Source organism: Pezoporus flaviventris, unplaced genomic scaffold (genome assembly GCF_033815535.1).
Source record: "Pezoporus flaviventris isolate CSIRO_AGI_PZ_B2104156 unplaced genomic scaffold, CSIRO_AGI_Pfla_v1 ptg000047l, whole genome shotgun sequence".
In the NCBI taxonomy this organism is placed as follows: Eukaryota; Metazoa; Chordata; class Aves; order Psittaciformes; family Psittacidae; genus Pezoporus; species Pezoporus flaviventris.
The window spans coordinates 2,898,052-2,916,863 of record NW_026892595.1 but is presented as its reverse complement, the minus strand read 5'-3'; the positions used below and the strand labels follow the sequence as shown (position 1 = coordinate 2,916,863).

At 41.1% G+C, this 18,812-nt stretch overlaps 1 protein-coding gene across 1 annotated transcript in view; it reads left to right on the top strand.

The window, feature by feature from the left end:
* The window catches only part of ADARB2 (adenosine deaminase RNA specific B2 (inactive)), a 310,582-nt gene that overhangs the window by 204,408 nt on the left and 87,362 nt on the right, over nucleotides 1–18,812 (top strand). The window contains exon 3 of the mRNA XM_061468035.1: nucleotides 3,133–4,040. Within this exon, the coding sequence (XP_061324019.1) occupies nucleotides 3,133–4,040 (908 nt within the window). The remainder of the gene's footprint in view (nucleotides 1–3,132; nucleotides 4,041–18,812) is intronic.

The window sequence follows — 18,812 nt, the reverse complement described above, 5'->3', positions numbered from 1 at the left end:
CTATCACACAAGTCCATCAGGCTCCCAGGCTTTCTGCGGCACTCACTGAATTTAGGCTGCCTCTGATTTACATGCCATGATGACTTCTGGCGTACTGCAGCTCTCACTGGGGTCTGTGAAGAACTGAGCTATTTCCTGGTGTTTCAGGATCAGGTCCTCCAGAAATCTGGTTGACTGTAAGGATACTTACATGTATTTCTGTAATTGTGACTAGGCCAAAACATACCATTAATATCAGCATATCCCTTGTGCCTCATCTCTGGCAGTTTTGCACTCCATCTCTGCATTTTTTTTCACTACAACAGTGTAAACTCCCTGTTGGCCAAAACCTGGACTAGGCAATTTCACAGACAGAATTTAAAACAAACGAGTAATGTTTACTTTATGTTGCCATGTTTTTAGTTAGCCACTGTTTTAGTGGAGTGATTAAGGTAAGCTGGTAAGGTCACACATTCATGTTCACAAATCTGCAGTTCTCCGAGTATGAAACTAAAAACACCTGGAATAAGAAAATATGAATTATAAATACAAATAACCTCTCGAGTTTTCCTATTCAGTGGTGCATAATCAATACAAATTCTTTTCGAACCTAAATATTGTGAGAAGCAAGAGCTATCTTTCTTTTCATGCTTCCTGACTACAATATCATTATGTACCATAATTGGCTCTGTAAAAACCTATTAGGTAAGATGAGCAAGGAGGTGTGAAATACAGAACCAAACCTGCTTCCTGCTAAAAAGTGTGTCTGAGTCAAATTATTTCACCTTTATTTAAAAAAAATGCACACAACTGGGATGGGGATGGAAACATGGATTCTGGCTGGGATGGAAACATGAAAAAGGGTCACATTGGAAAATTGCTCGCCAAAGCCACTGCCACGCTAAATAGAGGAAAGCTAAAGTTGGCACCTCTTTCCCCCTCTGATCAAAGTTTCCATAAACAGAGGTGTGAACTCAATAAGAATGGACCATATTATCCTTGTGTCTTAGTTAACCTGACCTTTTAAATGTCTTATTTCCAGCGAGGCTGGTTTAAAGATGTCATACTTTATACAGCTGAATGCCCTATAATGAAAGTTTTTTTTTCTTTTATGTATTTCTTTTTCTTTCCTTCCTCTCCTGTCTTCATTCTCTCCCCTTAGCTCAGAAACTAAAATTTAACTAGTCAGCAGGCACTAAGACCTTAACTAGGGCACTAAGGCACATTAACTAGCACAGGCACTAGGACCTTCATTTGTCAGTTTGTGTTCTGCCTCAGCAAAACACCACAGCACAGAGGTCTGCAAGTAACTTTGGTGAGACAGAGACACAGGCTGGAAGCTCAGTGTGTTCTGAAGCATTTTCAGGAAAAGGAGCCTAAAAACCTCAGTCCTCAGGGCCCCCACACATGCAATTGAGCCATGATTTTTACTCATATCTAATCAGTGAGTTGCTTTCTGTGGAACATCTTGCACAAGTGCAGATTTACTGCTTTGATGGAAAAAAGTCTTTTGGTATTTTATACAAGTGCAACTCATCAGGATATAAAGGAGGTTTTTAATTATGATGGTTGGTTCCACATAATTCTCTGGAGGCCCCTGTGCATCTGCCAGCCCAGCCTATGCGTGGTTTCAGCAAAGACACACCACTCCAGCAGAAGCTCCTTGAGGCGTAGCAAGAAGCTTACCCCTTACAGCCTTGCAGACAGTTTGTACATCAGATTATAGAGGAAATCAAATATAGCTATGGCCCCACAAAAAGTCAGAGTGCTGTTCTCTGTTCTCTAAGGACCACAGGGACCTTCTCTGTGCTTGGGACTCAGGGAGTCTGCACTGGTGGCAGGCTTGTGTCTGACAATAACGAACCACAGGATAGGCTGTCACAGGATAGGATCAGTGCTGGTTGGAATACAGCAGGCAGCCAGACAGTGCTCTGCTCAGAAAGGAATCAGGTGCATCATTCCGGGGATGGATTGCTTCACAGGTTGGTTGCACTCATGTGTACTTCCTCAACTAGTCTCTGCCCCAAGGTACACACAAGAGGACTAGAGGTTGTAGTACGTTTAAACAAACTCATCAGAAATGACAGATATGTCACCGGATGCTTCTTTAGGCAACAGAATGTTTTCTGTCTCGTTCAGGACATCAGTGAGATGAATCTCTGTTCTCAGTCACTCATCCGCTGTAGCAAAGAGCATTGCCTTACAGCATGGGTGTTGCACAAGCGTAGTTCACAGCAGTGTGTGATCCATTGGCTCAACAACAATGGAGTGCTTTCTCAATGGCTCCCTACTGTTATTTCATTCCCTTCCTGGCCCTCCTGGCATTCACTCTCTCCCATTTCTTTTCTTTGACATAGGTCATTCTATACATCAGCAATCAGTCTCACCATGATGTTCTGCCTTTCCCTAGTCTCATTTGGATTTATCTAGAATTTCTGCAATATTTGTTGTTGCTGATGCAGGAGCTGAGTGTATCTGCAATTGAATTTGAAAGACACTCACTTAATAAACTAGAATCTAAGTAAAGACCATATTATTGTTTCAAATGCTAAGGAGGTCTGTCAGATTATTTCTTAGACTCTATTAGTGATGTTTACAATATAAGAGTCTATGCTGTGAGTAGAGCCAGTCAGTGTGCTCATTGCGAATAGATTACTCAATGCATTTGCCCACTTTTCTGTTTGTGAATCATATGTGAATCATTTCTGACTCCTAATGATGTGTTCATAACCATTCACCCACATGGATTATAGAACAAATCTCAGCCTAGGGGAACTTTGCAAAGTATTCACTTTTTACTACTAATTATCCAGTGTGAATGCAGTAGTTCATTTAAGTCACATGGCATCAGTTATGCTTCATCTTTGAATCATGTAATCTTTTTTTTTTTAAAGCAGGAGGATAGTGACTAATACAAGTAGAACTTAAGGGACAAGTAAACATTCAGGACACACATAAAATCTGTGCTATGAATAATAAATCAACCGTTATACAGATATTTGAGGAAAAAAAAAAAACAACAAAACAAAAAGGGCTGAACAAGAATATGTCATTAACTTTTTTGGGAGGGGAGCTATTCTGCCAGCCCTAGGCATAATATCAGCTACTACGATGAGAACTGTAATGAGAGGTTATTTCTTTCTTTACTGACAGGTACCAGCAGTGCAGAAGTAAAGGAAAATCGAAACATTGGCAACCTGGAGGATCATCCGATATCATCTAATGAGAGGGCAAGAGGGGGAACACCTAGCAGTAAGAGAAAAAGACCCTTAGAGGAAGGCAATAATGGCCATTTCTGCAAACTCCAGCTCATCTGGAAGAAAGTCTCATGGTCAGTGACGCCAAAGAATGCTCTGGTTCAGCTACATGAACTAAAACCAGGTTTACAATATAAAATGGTTTCCCAGACAGGTCCAGTGCATGCTCCAGTCTTTGCTGTTGCTGTGGAAGTAAATGGACTTACATTTGAAGGCACAGGGCCCACAAAAAAGAAAGCTAAAATGCGTGCTGCGGAGCTAGCTCTGAAGTCATTCGTTCAGTTTCCCAACGCCTGTCAAGCTCACTTTGCTATGGGGAACTGCATCAACCCATCCACAGACTTTACTTCTGATCAGGCAGATTTTCCAGATACTCTGTTCAAGGAGTTTGAACCATCTACACACAGTGAGGACTTTTCAGTCTATAACCCCGTTAATAATGAATTGCTTTCCACTGCTTATCGACACGGGCGCTTACTCTGCCATACGCTGGACTTAATGGGCCACAGTAAGCAAAACAAGCACAAGATGGCATCCAAAGCAGAGAGTGAGAAGAACCCGGTGATGCTGCTAAATGAGCTGCGGTCAGGCCTGCGGTACGTCTGCCTGTCGGAGACAGTGGAGAAACAGCACATCAAGAGTTTTGTGATGGCGGTACGAGTGGACGGGAGAACATTTGAAGGCTCAGGACGTAGCAAGAAGCTGGCCAAGGGTCAAGCAGCACAGGCAGCCCTGCAGGCCCTTTTTAACATTCGGCTGCCCAGCCACATTCCCAGCAGGAGTAAATGTCACCATTTGCCACAGGTGAGAACTCCTGGGTAGCAATCACCACGTTGGAGGAGCTCTTTGATGAATGGCATTAGCATTGCTGTAGCTGTTTTCTACCAGGTAGTTCCTGTAATGTTATAGCAAGTGCCATGCCACAAAATAGTTCTTGTCTCGTACAAAGAGCCAGATGCCACCAGCAAAACCATATCCTGAAGTCATTGGGTACAATTTGCAACCTTTTCCATAGGAAGAATAGATGAGAAAGCAAAATGTAGGGGGAAATGCCAACATTTCAGCTCACTAGAGAGAATGATAACATTGACACAAGCAGAAAAAATAGGTCATTCTGTAGTACTGCATCTTTTTTGACTGAAAGGAGCCCATAAATGAAGGGATGCCCCATATCCTCCTTTCAAGAGTTATTTTTTAATGAGGCAAGTGCTGTTCAAAGGAGACAGCAATGCCAAAGAATGTGCCTGTGTCAAAGCAGTCTCCAGACAATTCTACTACTGGAAAAGTTAAGGATTTTTGTTTATTATAGCCTCACTTTTTGGGTTGGGTTTTGGTCTCTTTGTTTCCAAGTATGGCTCCAACAGCACAGGAGTTTTAGTGAAAGCTCTGAATTTTCCCTGTAACAAATGAAGTGATTACTGCTGTATTCATACAGAAAATATAGATCTGAGGTACATACTTAGCACATCAAAATTTCATAGTTTGTGATATGCCAAAGGCTATCTTATCATTAGGCAGACTCATGTCAATTTTCTAAGTTCAAAGGAAGCCATGATTTGCAGACATTGGGAAATGTTACATGATTTTAAGTAATTCCTTGATTTGTTTGCACTATCATAAAAGGTTTGATCCACCAGAACCAGGATGTGATCTACCGCTACAAGGCTCCTTTTATGAAGGGAGCTCTTAATGTCCAGGATTTAATGCAAAGCACTGGGAGCGCTAAGAGTCATTCTCCTGCTGGCTTGCTGTGAGACCCCAGGCAAGCCATTTAAATACAATATGCCTGTAATAAAAATGAGCATATTATATGAAAGAACACTTCAAGATCCTTAAGTAGTGTGTAAATGCAAATTATTAGCAATTCTCATTAACATTAGTAAAGATATCCATTAGCTGTTCAAGGAGTTTGATAGAGGAGGAATCTTTAGGTGACATGATTGCCTGCAGGACACAGGAATTATATTTGGTGACCTACAAGTTTCCTTCCTACATTTCCAAAAAGGAAACATGAGAAATGTAAGAAATTCTAAAATACATCATAATCCTCCACCTCTTCCATTTAATTCTGCTTTGTAACGTCCATGAAGCAAGGGGATAATAACATAATTCAGTAATAGAAGTGATTTTCACGGAGTGCTTTGCAGGCATTTTGGAAGCCTTTGCCAACCTGGCAGTTCCATCCTCTCCAGTACAGGTAGCTTTAAATGAGAAATGTATGCTGCTTCCCCCTCAAATTAATTCTGGTAAAAAGTAGTTTGCTTAAATGAACATGCCTATGGAAACCTAGCACTTAGATATAAAGAGGAATCACTAGTCCTGTCCTGTTGGCTGCTTTGCTGCTCCTAGTGAATTTTGCTGGGTGGATCAGCAGGTAAATACCATGTATTCATCAACTGATGGTTTGTCATGTTCTGAAACTGCACCACAAGAATCTTTACTTCAGTTCTTGAGCTGTCTAACATATTTATTCCCTGATTTCTTGGCTTCACAGTCATCTTCTGCTTAAATATCACATCTTAGCTGGGTCTCCAACTGTTCACTAGGCAACACATTCTTCAGTGTGTATTCTCTTTTTAATGGCCTTTTCACTTTTCTGCAGATTTCTAGACTCCTTATCTTCTTCTCCTCACTGTTCTGAAGGTATAAATGTCAGTGAAAAGGTGTCACTGAACTTCCTCTGTCAGCATTTTTTGAGTGGTTATGTATTGTCCAGCTGAAAGATTACTCAGGCATTCAGCACATTAATTGAGAGAAAAGCCTTAACACTGATTTCTGGTGACCTCCTTACTAGCTGTTTTCATCAACAGACATAGCAGCTGTGACAGAAAACCTGTGTCATGTGTTATTGAAGTCATACCCCAACTTCCACTAAAACCAACAGACATATTTCAACTGACTTCAGCTGGGCTATAGTTTAAGCATTAAATCCAGAAGCATCTTTACTTGTTCTCTACATTATGCATATCTCATGAAGTGACAGTCTTTGCTCACTGCTTCAGCCAGCCCATTGGGCTGTTTGGTCAGCCAAAGCAGTGGTAGCTGTACTGGGGAGAATGTTGTTCTCATTGAGCTGTGGTCAGAGCCAGCTTCTCCCAAAGCTGTTTCAGCTTGTCTCCCTCATCTTCTGTGAACCACATTTTCAAGGACACATTTCAAGGTAACTTTTCAAAGCTATTCCTAATTTGGAGGCTCAGCTTGTTTTGTGTCCAGAAGTGTTTAAAAGCAGCAGAGAACCCTGAAACCCAAATAGCTTAGGCACAGAATTTGAAATATTGGAGGAATGTTGTGTATGTGAGTTCTTCACAGAATATGGAGCAACTGTTGTCCTAGCCAATCATTCAGTCTTCTCATGTGCTTTGTTCTATTTGTTAGGATATCAGTAGGGGCAGGCAAACAAGATCAGGTGTAACAGTTTCACCTATACTTTGACTATTTTGTAGAATCCAGGAGTATGTTTATCTCTGTGGTTACCCTTTACAAAGAGTATTCCAAACTTTGCATGTCTCTGGTCCTATTCCCCTTGCTGTTATCAGTGGTGTTAGGACTGGAAACAGGAAAAGCCAAAAATCTTGTGATACTGGTAGTCGAGTTGTGCTGAACTTTTGGATTTCACAATGTCCAGGAAAGTGTCAAGAAAGTTCAGATGTCTTTATGAGCTGTGCCTTCCGACCATTGACATTTTTGCCTTTCTCATCAGGGCTCTCAGGCATCCCTCTGCCTAGGCCTCAGGCATGCCCTCGGTCTGACAGCCACTTCTCCTGCTGACCAAGGGAAATTCAATGTAAAACGTCAAAAAAAGCACCATATCCTCCAGTCTGAGCAATTTACAAAACTGGTGCTTTCTTAAAATAACATCGCTGTGCCTCTGATTTTCTTCCCTGTGATTGTTCCGCAAGGCGTTTGGGCTGACTGCAACGCTATATCCCCAAAATAAACAAAAGTGTATCACACTTTACACCAGGAAAAAAATAGAATCTCATAATTTAAAGCCAAAATAATTGAGATTGTGTCTTCTTTACCACCATCAACAGCTGTTCTATGAGACTGAAGTGCAAGATAAATGATAACGATGGTCTGAGTCTGGGTGCACCATGTTGATCAGAGTAGGCAAGACATGAGCCTAGAGGCCTACTAAACTAATGGTAGAAATAAAGTGAGTCAGGAGAATGGAAATTACGACACATAACTGTGTGCCTTCTCACTAAATATTGCTCCTTGTTTCCTAGCATACTTGGTCCATCAAATAATAAGCAATTTTTTCAATTATCAGTTTTATGGAAGTCTAATGAATGTTTCTGCCCACCTTGGGAGCAATGTCTCCTATACTCCAAAATAGGAGACAACATCAAAGGGTGCTGATCTAACCAGACCTAATGAGTCTGCACTGGTAGAAATAAATCTACACACTCCCAGGCTTCCCAAGTGCAGTGTGCTCATTTCAGGATGTGAAGGTGACCTCTGACTGCATCTGACCAGTTTACAGATTGTTTTTCTAATCCTGTAGTCCTTCTAATCTATCTCACTAAGTCTTAACAACATTCTTACTGCTGTAGAGCAAACCCATTAATTAATATTGCCATAACAAATTAGTAATAGAGGGGTGCTTGGATTTCAAGCAGACCTAAATTAGAAGAGAATAGGTGTGAAAATCACATTCAGTCTGCTTTGAAATCGCTTAATGCTGCTGTTGCTGGGTCACATCCAGAGCCTCCAGAGCAGTAGCCGTCAATTTATTTGTTTGTTTAAATGAAACCTCATTGTGGTTTGTGTGTATATCATGAAAAAGAACTTTTTTTTTTCTTCTTTGGCAAATAAAGCTTGAATCCAGGTAAATTCCTATTTGCCAAAAGCTTCATTTACAGATCAAAACAACCTCAGGATCCCTGTTGCAAAGATGCTTTACCCTAAACAGGTCGGGGATTCAAGCCAGGTAACTTCAGTGTCACCTTGGTGAGCAGTGTCGTTAGAAGAGCAACTATGTCAGGGAAAGCCCTGTGCCACACGCTTTCACCCACTTCCCTCCAGAAACCTGTTTCTCTGTGCTGCAAAACTGCTTCATTTTCACACAGTCAATTGTCCCTGCCTTATTCAAGTTATTTCTCTCCATGTCCTCATTTGCCACCTTCTCTGCAACCATGCTCTCTCTTCCTGTGTCTCTATTAATATGGGGTTGAGGTTGGCAGTGATAGATTTGACTCTGGTGTGAAGAGGGACAGCACACAAAGCTGGTGTTGAGCTTTGAGAAGCTGTTCCAGCCTGTGTCTGTGAAGAGCTTTGTCTGGTCCACTGATGAGGTACATTTTCTTTATAACCGCCCCTGTTTTCTCCTTCACAAAGAGAAACAGCTGATATGTGTGTATGTTTCTCTGACAGTGGGAAACGAGAAAGGGAAATGTTGGGGAACAGAGAGATGCCTCTGCAATGCAAATAATGTTTGATTTTCAGCCACCTATTTCTGACTTTGTAGGTGGGGAAAGTTGTTTCTTATAGTCAGAGCAATGGGTAGTAGAGACATTTATAGGATTACAGTTTGTTAAGCAAAACAACGGCAAAAGAACCAATTTAGAAACACAGCATTAGTACACCAGATACTGCTGTTATTATCTTGGTTGTTAATAAGATTGCAGTCACTTTTAGGCTCACAGTTGAGAAACCAGGACCACCCTCTTACCCCTCATACAAGTCCAACATAAAAGATGATTAATGCCCCAGAGAGATTACAGTTTGAGTCTTAGATGAAGAAATTACCATGTTTTAATGCTTATAATCCATGCAAGATCAAAGGGAGATGCAGAAGGGCTACCTACCTGAAATCACAGGAAAAAAAATTAACTGGGTAGAAGGGGCTCCAGACGAATGCTCTCATAGCATCAGCACATATATGTAAACACATTAAAGGATTTGCACATAAAAACCAGTCATCCCTACAAAATAACACATTGTTTTGCATCAGTTGGGCTACAGTAATGCTGCAGCTGTCTGCAGCAGGAGAAGTGTCTGAGTTGGCATATCCCTCTCCGCCCTCCATACCTCTCTCATTAGCTCCTCAGTTACTGTACCCTGTAACTCCCTGCTCCCTCCTGGTCCTAAACAACTCCAACAGGATCCCCAAAAGATTCCCCCACCCTTGTTTTTAAGTCCTACATGATACAGAACATACTCAAGGCTTTCAGAGCATTAGGTATGCTAAACAAAACTCTTCTAATGGAGATGTTAAAGACTAAATATGCCACTCACCTAATTAATAATACTTAGGAAAGCAGTAATAGTGATGATAATTAGTTAATGAATGGCCCATCTTCATTTACAGAAGTGAAAAAAATAATTCTAACATCTTCAAGAAAAGAATGTTTAAAGCTGAAAGGCATTTTCTCAAGTGTATATATACTTAGGTAATTTAAGTTTATAAGCACCCCATAACCCTTCTTCCTCTGAACAAAGAAAACTGAAAATACGATCTTTTCCTCGTAAAGGCTCTGAGGAGTCCATCAGTGCATTTAGAATGGGGTGAATATGATTTAGCTGCCTGACTTGGCTGCTGGCTGCTCTTTCAGCATAGTTGTAAATGCCTCATACCATTCGTAGTGCACAGAACCATCATTTGATTTCTTCCTTTCAGAGTCTAGCTTATTAAACATTGCTAGTGGACGCAGTGGGGACTCTGCTGACTTCTGTTATTTGCCACAATGAACCAACCTTGCCTATCCAGGAAGCTGATGGTGTGGATCTGATTTGTGAAGAATTATTATGGGTGCAGCCCATTATGGTGAAACAGGTTGTGCAGAATGATTACGGCTCCAGCAACAAGCAGAGCTAGTTAGTACATGAAAGCTGAATCCCAGACTGGTGTCATCCACACATAAAACTTCCTTCTAAACCAGACACTCTCACAGCTGTCAGAGTCGCCTTTGTTACTTTCTGGCTTTTTGAGTGAGCTAGGGACACTTCAAAAAGCTCTCAGCAAGCTGGACCTCATTAAAGCTCCTGCTTCATCCTGGACTTGCATCCTGACGTTGTTTATGATGCTGCATTATTATCTACTTAATACAAGCCATGATCATTCTGCTCCACTAAATGGAGTGTAATACAAGTGCCCAGAGTGAATTTCTCTTTGGTTGAGTTCCATGCAAAGCCTTCCCTGTTTGAGCTGGAGCATTACAGTCATGACAAAACCACGTTCTTTGTCTATTTTTGTCTGTAGTCACATCTAGGAAGCCTTAATTATTCAGACAGATTTTTTTCCCTCTCTGTACAGAGTGTCAGAAGCAAGCTCCTACCATTTATTTTATGATGACTACCTCCCTCTTGTGGTCCTTGTGCCAACCGTATGGCAGGCAGAACATTACAGTGCGAGGGCAAGACAAATAACACAGAATGCCAGGGCACCTCGGAAAGGAGGCAGCTCAGAGCCTGCAGTTTCCCCAGTGATGCTGCTGAGAAGCCCAGTACCGCATGCAGCAGAGGGACCGCTCCCTTCCTGCTGAACAACGGGAAATGTCTTTGCCTCTTCTTTTTTATTGCATTTGCTAGCCTTTAAATAGTTCATTTGTATAGAAATTTTGGACAAACCCAGCATTTCTCCTCCCCTTTTATCTCAGCTAAACCGCTCATACATACTGCAATGTCATAAAATTCAATAGGTAGAATATATTTAGGGCTTAATCTTAGGATTGTTGAGAATTAATGGACAGAGCAGAATTTAGACTTGTTACAATGGATATAAAAAGTGATTTATGTGTTTAGACATTTATAAAACCAAGCCAAACTGGAGAATTGGCTCATGTGCTTTGAGAGAATAAAATCCTTTGTTGTTCATTTAGTGCTTTCTTTATATGAACATCTTTCAGATGAATTTGAATCTCTAATGGGAGCAAAATTTATCAGAGCAAGTTTTTCTTTTACTTTTTTTACATGCATGATGCATGATATGATATGATATTTTTACAAACTCCTGAGAAATAGAAATGGGAGATAAATATGCGTACTCATTGGGAGAGTGGGTAAATTATCCACCTTCTTTCATCACAAAGTTTTATTCAGTGAAAACAATCAATATCATCTATGTCTCATGATACCCATCAGCTTAGACTGAATTCTAAGACACATAAAATATTAATGCATCCATAAATCTTTCCTCCTCTACCTTAAATGCTTCAGTATTGTTTCTAGACAAATTCACGTTGCTTTCTTATCCTTTTTAGTTTTCTAATTGGTAAGTCAGTGTTTACTTCCAAGCAAGCTAATCATTATTTCCTGTTTGTCTTCTGAACTGGAGCAGACATTTGATACGAAAGCACCTAAGCGTGATTGCTCTTAACCTACTTGTCATCACATCTGCTGCAGACACCAGCCATGTAATAAGATCTGAATTCAGACAATGGTACCTTAAAATCAGTGTTACACTGAGGTGCCACCCAAATGAGCACATGCTACTGAAACCACACTGATATGCTCTATAAATTCCTTGTGTGCTGTTTCTTCTTACTCTATTTATCCAGCTCACCTTTAAAAACTAAAGGTGGGAACTTTCCCTGAAGAAACGTAGTCAAATGAACAAAATTCATGTGTTTTGATTTGCTCAGAGAAATAGCCTAAGCGGACCATGCTTTCTAGATTTTTCTGTTCATGTCATTTCATTGTTGAGTTCCTATTTTTAGGCCATCTTCTATGAACTGGGCATTATTACTCACAGAAATAATTACAATCAACTCCTTTCCCTTCTATGTGGGTCACTGCTTTATTAGGTTAAACACAAGGAATTATGTGAGTCTCCAAGGTCTTGTGGGGAGGGTGAAGACAGCAGCACTGGCTTTATTTCTTGTTTGATAATTAGTTTTTATCTAAATCAACTCTGCCATATACGTTTAAGGAAAAATGCTCTCAGGGATATTTGAGCATAAACTCATTACTCCTGAATCAGCCCTCTCTTTTCTTCCACTTTCCTTGATATGCACACAAGTCACTTAACCCCCAGTGCCTAATGTCCCCTGCATACACACCATGGGGACAAGAGTTTATAACAGCACTACAAATACACTGTTAGGGCTTGATTTTCCTGTCATTACAGAGAAACCATGTCCAAGAGAGGTACAGAAATTGAGCATGCTTCTTTATCAAGCTACACAGAAACCCTCTGCTAACCAAAGCAGTGGCCATCAATGTGCAGCAGACAAAAAAGCCAAGCTAGAAAATAATAGGGAGCAGTGGCTGATACCACAACAGGCATAAACTCAAGTTCCATGAAGGCTCATGGTTATGGCAGCAATGAGGAGCTGACTGATGTGCGCCGTAAGATAAAAAACAGAGCCACACTGAATTTTTTGTGCCTGAGTGTCAGCAATTCAGAAGAAAATGGAAACAGATCACATACATAGCTGTGAAAACTGTTCTCTGAGCCAAAAGTTAACAGGCACCACTTGGAAAGCAGCATGATCACTCAGAACAGTGTCGTATAGTAATATTTACAGTTGTCCATATCATGATAACATAGAAAAAAGCAGAATGGCCCATAAGATTCAGCATTCTGGAAAACACCTTCACAGATGCTAAAAGTAGTTATCAGCCCCCACCCAAGAAAAATTAAAAAGCCTTGGGACGTACATTCCTGTGAATCATATGTACCATTGAGCTTGGCCCAAAGGTTTTGTTAGTCCCAGGCAGGACTGACAACACTTTAAAACACTGTCATATTTTGATGCCTTTGCAGCATTGCATATTCTCCTTTCAGTGCTCAGGTAAATGGTACTCAGGATTTTTTCCTGTATAGAGTTACCTGAACATTACCAGAACCACAAGCATGAGCTCTTGACACAAAGATATTTTTGCTGATTCAGTGCTTGTCTTCTTCAAAAATACACCTTTTTAAGTACTTTACCACATTCCTGCTGATCATAACCCATAGACATCTGTCTGGTTCTCTGATGGTTTTTAGGCATCGCCTAAACCAGCAGCATTTACTTCGGCAAGTATCTCAGCACAGCTGGAGGGGACTGTGGATTGTATTTGCCCTTCCACTAGGTACTGGCTACTACATAAAGAAGACAGCAAGACATCTTAAAAAATATTTATTTGCCAAATCAGCAGAGTATTTTACACAAATTCAAAAAAAGTTCTGAGAAACAAACCCACAAAACATTGCCATATGAGCCCTCACATAGAAATGATTTTTTTCTTTCCCTTTTTTTTTAAGTGTAGGATATTTTTGGTCGCAGTCATAATAACCCTACTGATAGGAGATGCCCTCTCCTTTTTCAGGGCAAGAACCTTCAGATGCATGTTTTACATTTTGACATCTGAGGGAAATCAAAGTACAAGAGGGATGAGGCTGCTGCTGTCACCATGTTCTGCAGAACACTGGCGGACTGACAGGAAGAAATTAATAGCATTCCCCATAACACTGACAAGCTTCAGTGCATAAATTTTCCTTTTAAATCCTGTATTCGTAAGTGTCATGGTTCAACCCTAGCCAGCAGCACAACTCCAAGCAGCCGCTTGCTCACCCTTCTCTATCCCATCCCACTCCCCTACAGCAGGATGGGGAAGAGAATCAGAAGATAACCATAAGAAAAGTCATGGTTTGAGATAAAGACAGTTTAAGAGGTAAAGCAAAAGCCCTGGAAACAAGCAGAGCAAAATGAGGAATTCATTCACTGTTTCCCATCAGCAGGCAGGTGTTCAGCCATCTCCAGGAGAGCAGGGCTCCATCACTATTATTTGGGAAGACAAACGCTATAACTCTTAAGGTGTCCTCCACTTTCTCCTTCTTCCCCCAGCTTTATATGCTGAGCATGATGCCATATGGTATGGAATTTCCCTTGTGTCAGCTGGGGTCAGCTGTCCAGGCTGTGTCCCCACTCAACTTCTTGTGAACCCCCAGTCTGCTCACTGGTAGGGTGGCGTGAGAGGCAGAAAAGGCCTTGACTTTGTGTAAGCACTGCTCAGCAACAGCTAAATCATCAGTGCTGCTACCAACACTTCTTTTGGTTACAAATCCAAAACATAGCCCCATACTACCTACTATGGAGAAAACTAACTCTGTCTCAGCCAAAACCAGCACATACTCCAACACCCCTTATTCCATAAGAAGTAACATGATTTTCACATAAGCTGATATCTTGATATCTAAGCAAAGCTTCCCCCTGGTAGAACGGGGGTGACTTGTGCAAATCCGAGGGATCTTTTGGGGAGCCCTTGATAATAACAGGTCACCAGATGAAGCCAGCGAGGCTGAACTGAGCAGTGGGAGAGAAAAAACATTGCAAAGACAAGCTAGAAAGAAAAAAAAAGGGCTTTGAGGCTGCCTTTGACAGAAATTGATCCGAGCAAATTAAACACTTGCAGTGTAGTGGTTAGCAGCATTCTTTTTCACTTCTCCCTTTCAAGACGTGAGACTCCAGGAGCGAGATCAGAACGGGTGGTTTGCATTTCCTAGGCAGTGATATCTGTCATGGGGGTGAAAGGCTACTCGCAGCTGCAGACATGAGGGGGACTTGGTGGGGTTGGGAGTAGAAGTTTAAAATGTAGAAATTACTCCTTTGAGGACCTGGGAGCAGGTTTTTGGGGTGAGAAGCAGAACTGTCCCCTTTGGTGAACATTGGGCAAAAAAACCCCAAGACTGGGAAGAAAACTATTGGAGTTATAGCACAGTCCTGAAGTGAAATCTGTGTTAAGATACACATAGGGAAATGCTCTGACGGTAGCTGGGAGCCATGTTATGCTACCCATGCCACATATTCTGCAAGTTTATTTCTTCACCCATATACTTGCCAACATTACAAATATCAAGAGTCCTTTTTGTGATTGGGAAATTAAGGTGAATAGCTAAAACAACATAAACAAGATTTGCTCTGAAGCCACAAAACAATGTGGGAAGCTAATACCTTTATTCCATATTCTCATGGGCATAAAGCGGAGCAGTATTTGAACCTGTGGGTTTACAGCGAATAAAAATACCAAACTTATCCTGAAATGTTGCAGCTGTTTCTCATTCCATCATGCAGCTGATAAATAGCTAATCTCCAGTTCAGGCCTCTCATTTAAATAAAGCACAGTTGAAAGTTTAGCTATCTCTGACTGAACTACTTCAGCTGAATATCCTTAGTTCACTGCTTCTTGCCCCTATTAAATTAAATTCAGATAAAGTCTGTTTTCTACTCGCATTTGTTTCTCTCTTGACACAGTATCTGCTCCTGCTAAAAGCTTTCAGACTGGAAGAAAAATCTATTGAAAAATACATTATTTAGAAAGCATAACTAAGCACCACTAATACTAGGAGGACAGGATCCTCAGCCTTTCCTGGTTCTGGTTGCCCTGTTGCTGGTTTCAGTTTTTCCTTCTAACACTCCCATTTATTATGAACAGTCTCATCTCTCCTAGCACGCCTCATCCAGGCAGGAGCTGGCTGGGGCTGGAAGTAAGAAAGCAGCTGTGAGAACAATTCAGTAAAATTTTAGGTCAAATGTTAGGTGCCCCGTCCTTGTGATAATCACTTGCATTAGAGCACATCACATTAACACAATTGCACTTGCAGCAAATTAACAGTGATCTGTGCAGAGGCACAAAACCAAGTGCAATAATAATACCCATGTATGAAAAACAACATGATCACTACCTAATTAATTAATAACAGGTTACTGATTAAAAGGGAAGCATTTGCAGCTGAATATGTCCTTGACAACACTAAGGGGATTGGTTTAGCACTGATTGTATTTTACAATAAAACATATAAGTGCAAATAATTGCTTCCACTATATCATGGAATTAGTTCCATGACAGTTCAGCTGATTACTTCAAGGTTTTATCTTCATTTTGTAGCTGCAAGATCTGCTACCACTGTGCACCTTGCTAGCCAGTAGTGAAACATTCTTGTCTGTTTACATGTATTGCATGTAATGTAGCAGAAGAAACAGAATCAATACTGTAGATATATTCAGTAACTGCATCACAAAGGTTACCATGCTCAGAAAATAGCTGATGAAGACTTGAGGTAATGAGCTGAAACATCCTGAAAGTAATTCCTAGCAGCACTAAAGACAATAATATAACTTCGCCTGACATGGGTAATCCTCTGCAGACTGAGGGAAGCGTAATTTTTTCTGGAAGGGAGTTTTGTGGTCTGCTGAGAGTTTGAGTGAGATATGGGATATACCTTACAAGTGAGGAATGGCTCATAACTCAGGAGAGGTGGAACCTAAATGAAGTCACAGAGGTCATTCTTATTTTATTACTGGGGGAATTACTTCCTGTGTATAGGTTAGCCTTTTCATACATTTAGTTACTGGGATTATTCTGGGTACAGCAAATTGTTCAGAGTTTTTTTCACCTTGTATTTCCTGAACAGAAAGGTTTTAAAACAATTAAAAATTATTGCAGAAGGACTATTTGCCCTTTGAGTCCAAATCTAGGTTTCTGTTAAAGATAAGTTTAATGAAATACATAGGAATTCTATGGTTCATGTAGGGTATGGAGCTATTGGCTAAACATTTTTGTACTCTTTCAGTACATTTTTTGCTGCTGCTGCAGTACGGAAGCTGGAAAAGCCAATGAAGCAGAGAAGTTTGCCCACACTTTTATCTCCCTTCATGGCAGCAGCCATTCATGTGATGTTAATATTTCTGCAGAAGAGATTTCCATGCATGTTTTCAGAGTGCTTCCCTAAAAAAATTAGCTCTCTGTGATCAGCTGCTCCTGGTAATTCTTGAGATTTCAACTATTTGATAGCAGCCGATATCTCAAGACACTTGGTCTCTATCTATACAATGGTAAAGATGGGGACTTTGTAGAAGCAAGAGCAACTCAAACTAGCTCTGCACAGGAGACAAGGCAGTTACCCTTAAGGCAGCAGTCAGTGGGCCAGGCAGCACGTTGGCAAGTCATACTGGTGTCTCCATTCAGTCCTGTTTCTTCTCTTCTTAACCGAAGGGGTTTGTGCCTCCTCTTCTTTAAAGGTATGAGTCTATTTGAGCCTGCAGTCATAAAGGGTGTAAGAGGAGTCTTGGGCTTAGTAAGTGCTTCCCTGTAGCTGCCTGTTATCAAACTATTTCTTCATTAAAGCCTACACAATGACCTGAATTTGTGTAATGATGATATTGCTGTGGCTGTGACCTCAAACAGCTTTTGGTGTGATGCATCTCAAATTGTTCCCTTTGAGAGACAGCTGGACTTATTCACTTAAAATGGGATTCTTCAGGGTGGAGTGGGAGTTGTGTAAACATATGGGCACTGGCAGCCTTGTGGAGCAGCCAGTTCTGCCTCAGCACCCCTGTGGATGGAGGGGCTGAGCCCATGTGTTGGTCTGGGACAAAACTGGAAAGGGCAAGTATAAGGGCAGTCATCTCAGTGCTCAATTGGTGGGTCCAAGGGAGCAAGCAAGAAAAAAGCTCTGTTTGTTTAATTTCTATCTATCTTGGTAACCCAGAATTCATCATCTGAGTTTAAGTGCATTCTAGTAACAGCTGTGGACAATTTCACTGTTTTTCAATGCAATATGTTGCCTGTTCAGAGAACTATTAGTAAACCTAACAAACCTACTTTTTCTTCTCTCAAATAGTAAGAAAAACTCAGACATAGAATTGTTAAATTCTCCTCTTATTTTAGCTTACCTTGTTCTGATTTCTGAGGGGCTTAATTCACAGAAAGCAGAAGGTTGAGAGATGGTTGGTTGGAGGTTCAGCTGTAAACCAGAAATATAGTAAGTCTGTTGACAAGTCTACTGCGGTACATTTGTAGATAGATGGGGCAGGTGCTAAAATCCTTACTTAGCAAAATTGAAGCCAATCAGTGCTGACACTGGATTAAACAGGAACATTAGTTGTGTTTGGCAGCTGCAAAGAGGTTTGCAGTTTGTTAGAGAAAGGGGTGGTCTGCAATGCATCTGAAGGGTTTGTGCACAACCTCACAAGAGGTGAATGAGCCACTGTTAGGAGGAAACTGAGTGACTGGGTATACTGGTTTTGTCTGGGATGGGGTTAATTTCCTTCACAGAAGCTCATATGGGGCTATGTTTGGATTTGTGACAAAACAGGGTCGATAACAGACCACCATTTTACCTGTTGCTGAGTCATGCATACACAGCATCAATGACTTCTCTGCCTCTCACCCCACCCCACCAACAACTTGGCTGGGGGTGGGCAAGAAGTTGCAAAGGGGCACAGCTGGGACAACTGACTGCAACTGATGCAAGGGACATCCCACACCATATGGTGTCATGCTTGGCATACAAAGCTGGGGGGAAAGAAGGAAGGAGGGGAATTCAGAGTTAAGACATTAATAATAGACCTGTTAATATATCTGTATCTCAACCCGTGATGTTTTTTACCCTTCTTATTGCCTCCCTTATCCAATGGGGAAGGAGGGAGGAGAGGCTGCATGGGGTTGAGCTGCTTGCTGAGGTAACCCCATAACAGTGAGTAACACTGGAATGCAACTGTGGGAAGTATATGAAGTCACTGCTTATGAATCTAAATGAACACACTGGCTTTCATTGAAAACAGTGGTAAAATTTTCCTGGGTACAGGTTCCATGTTAGATGACCACATTTAGGGATGCATTTGAAAGGAAAAGACTGAGCTACCA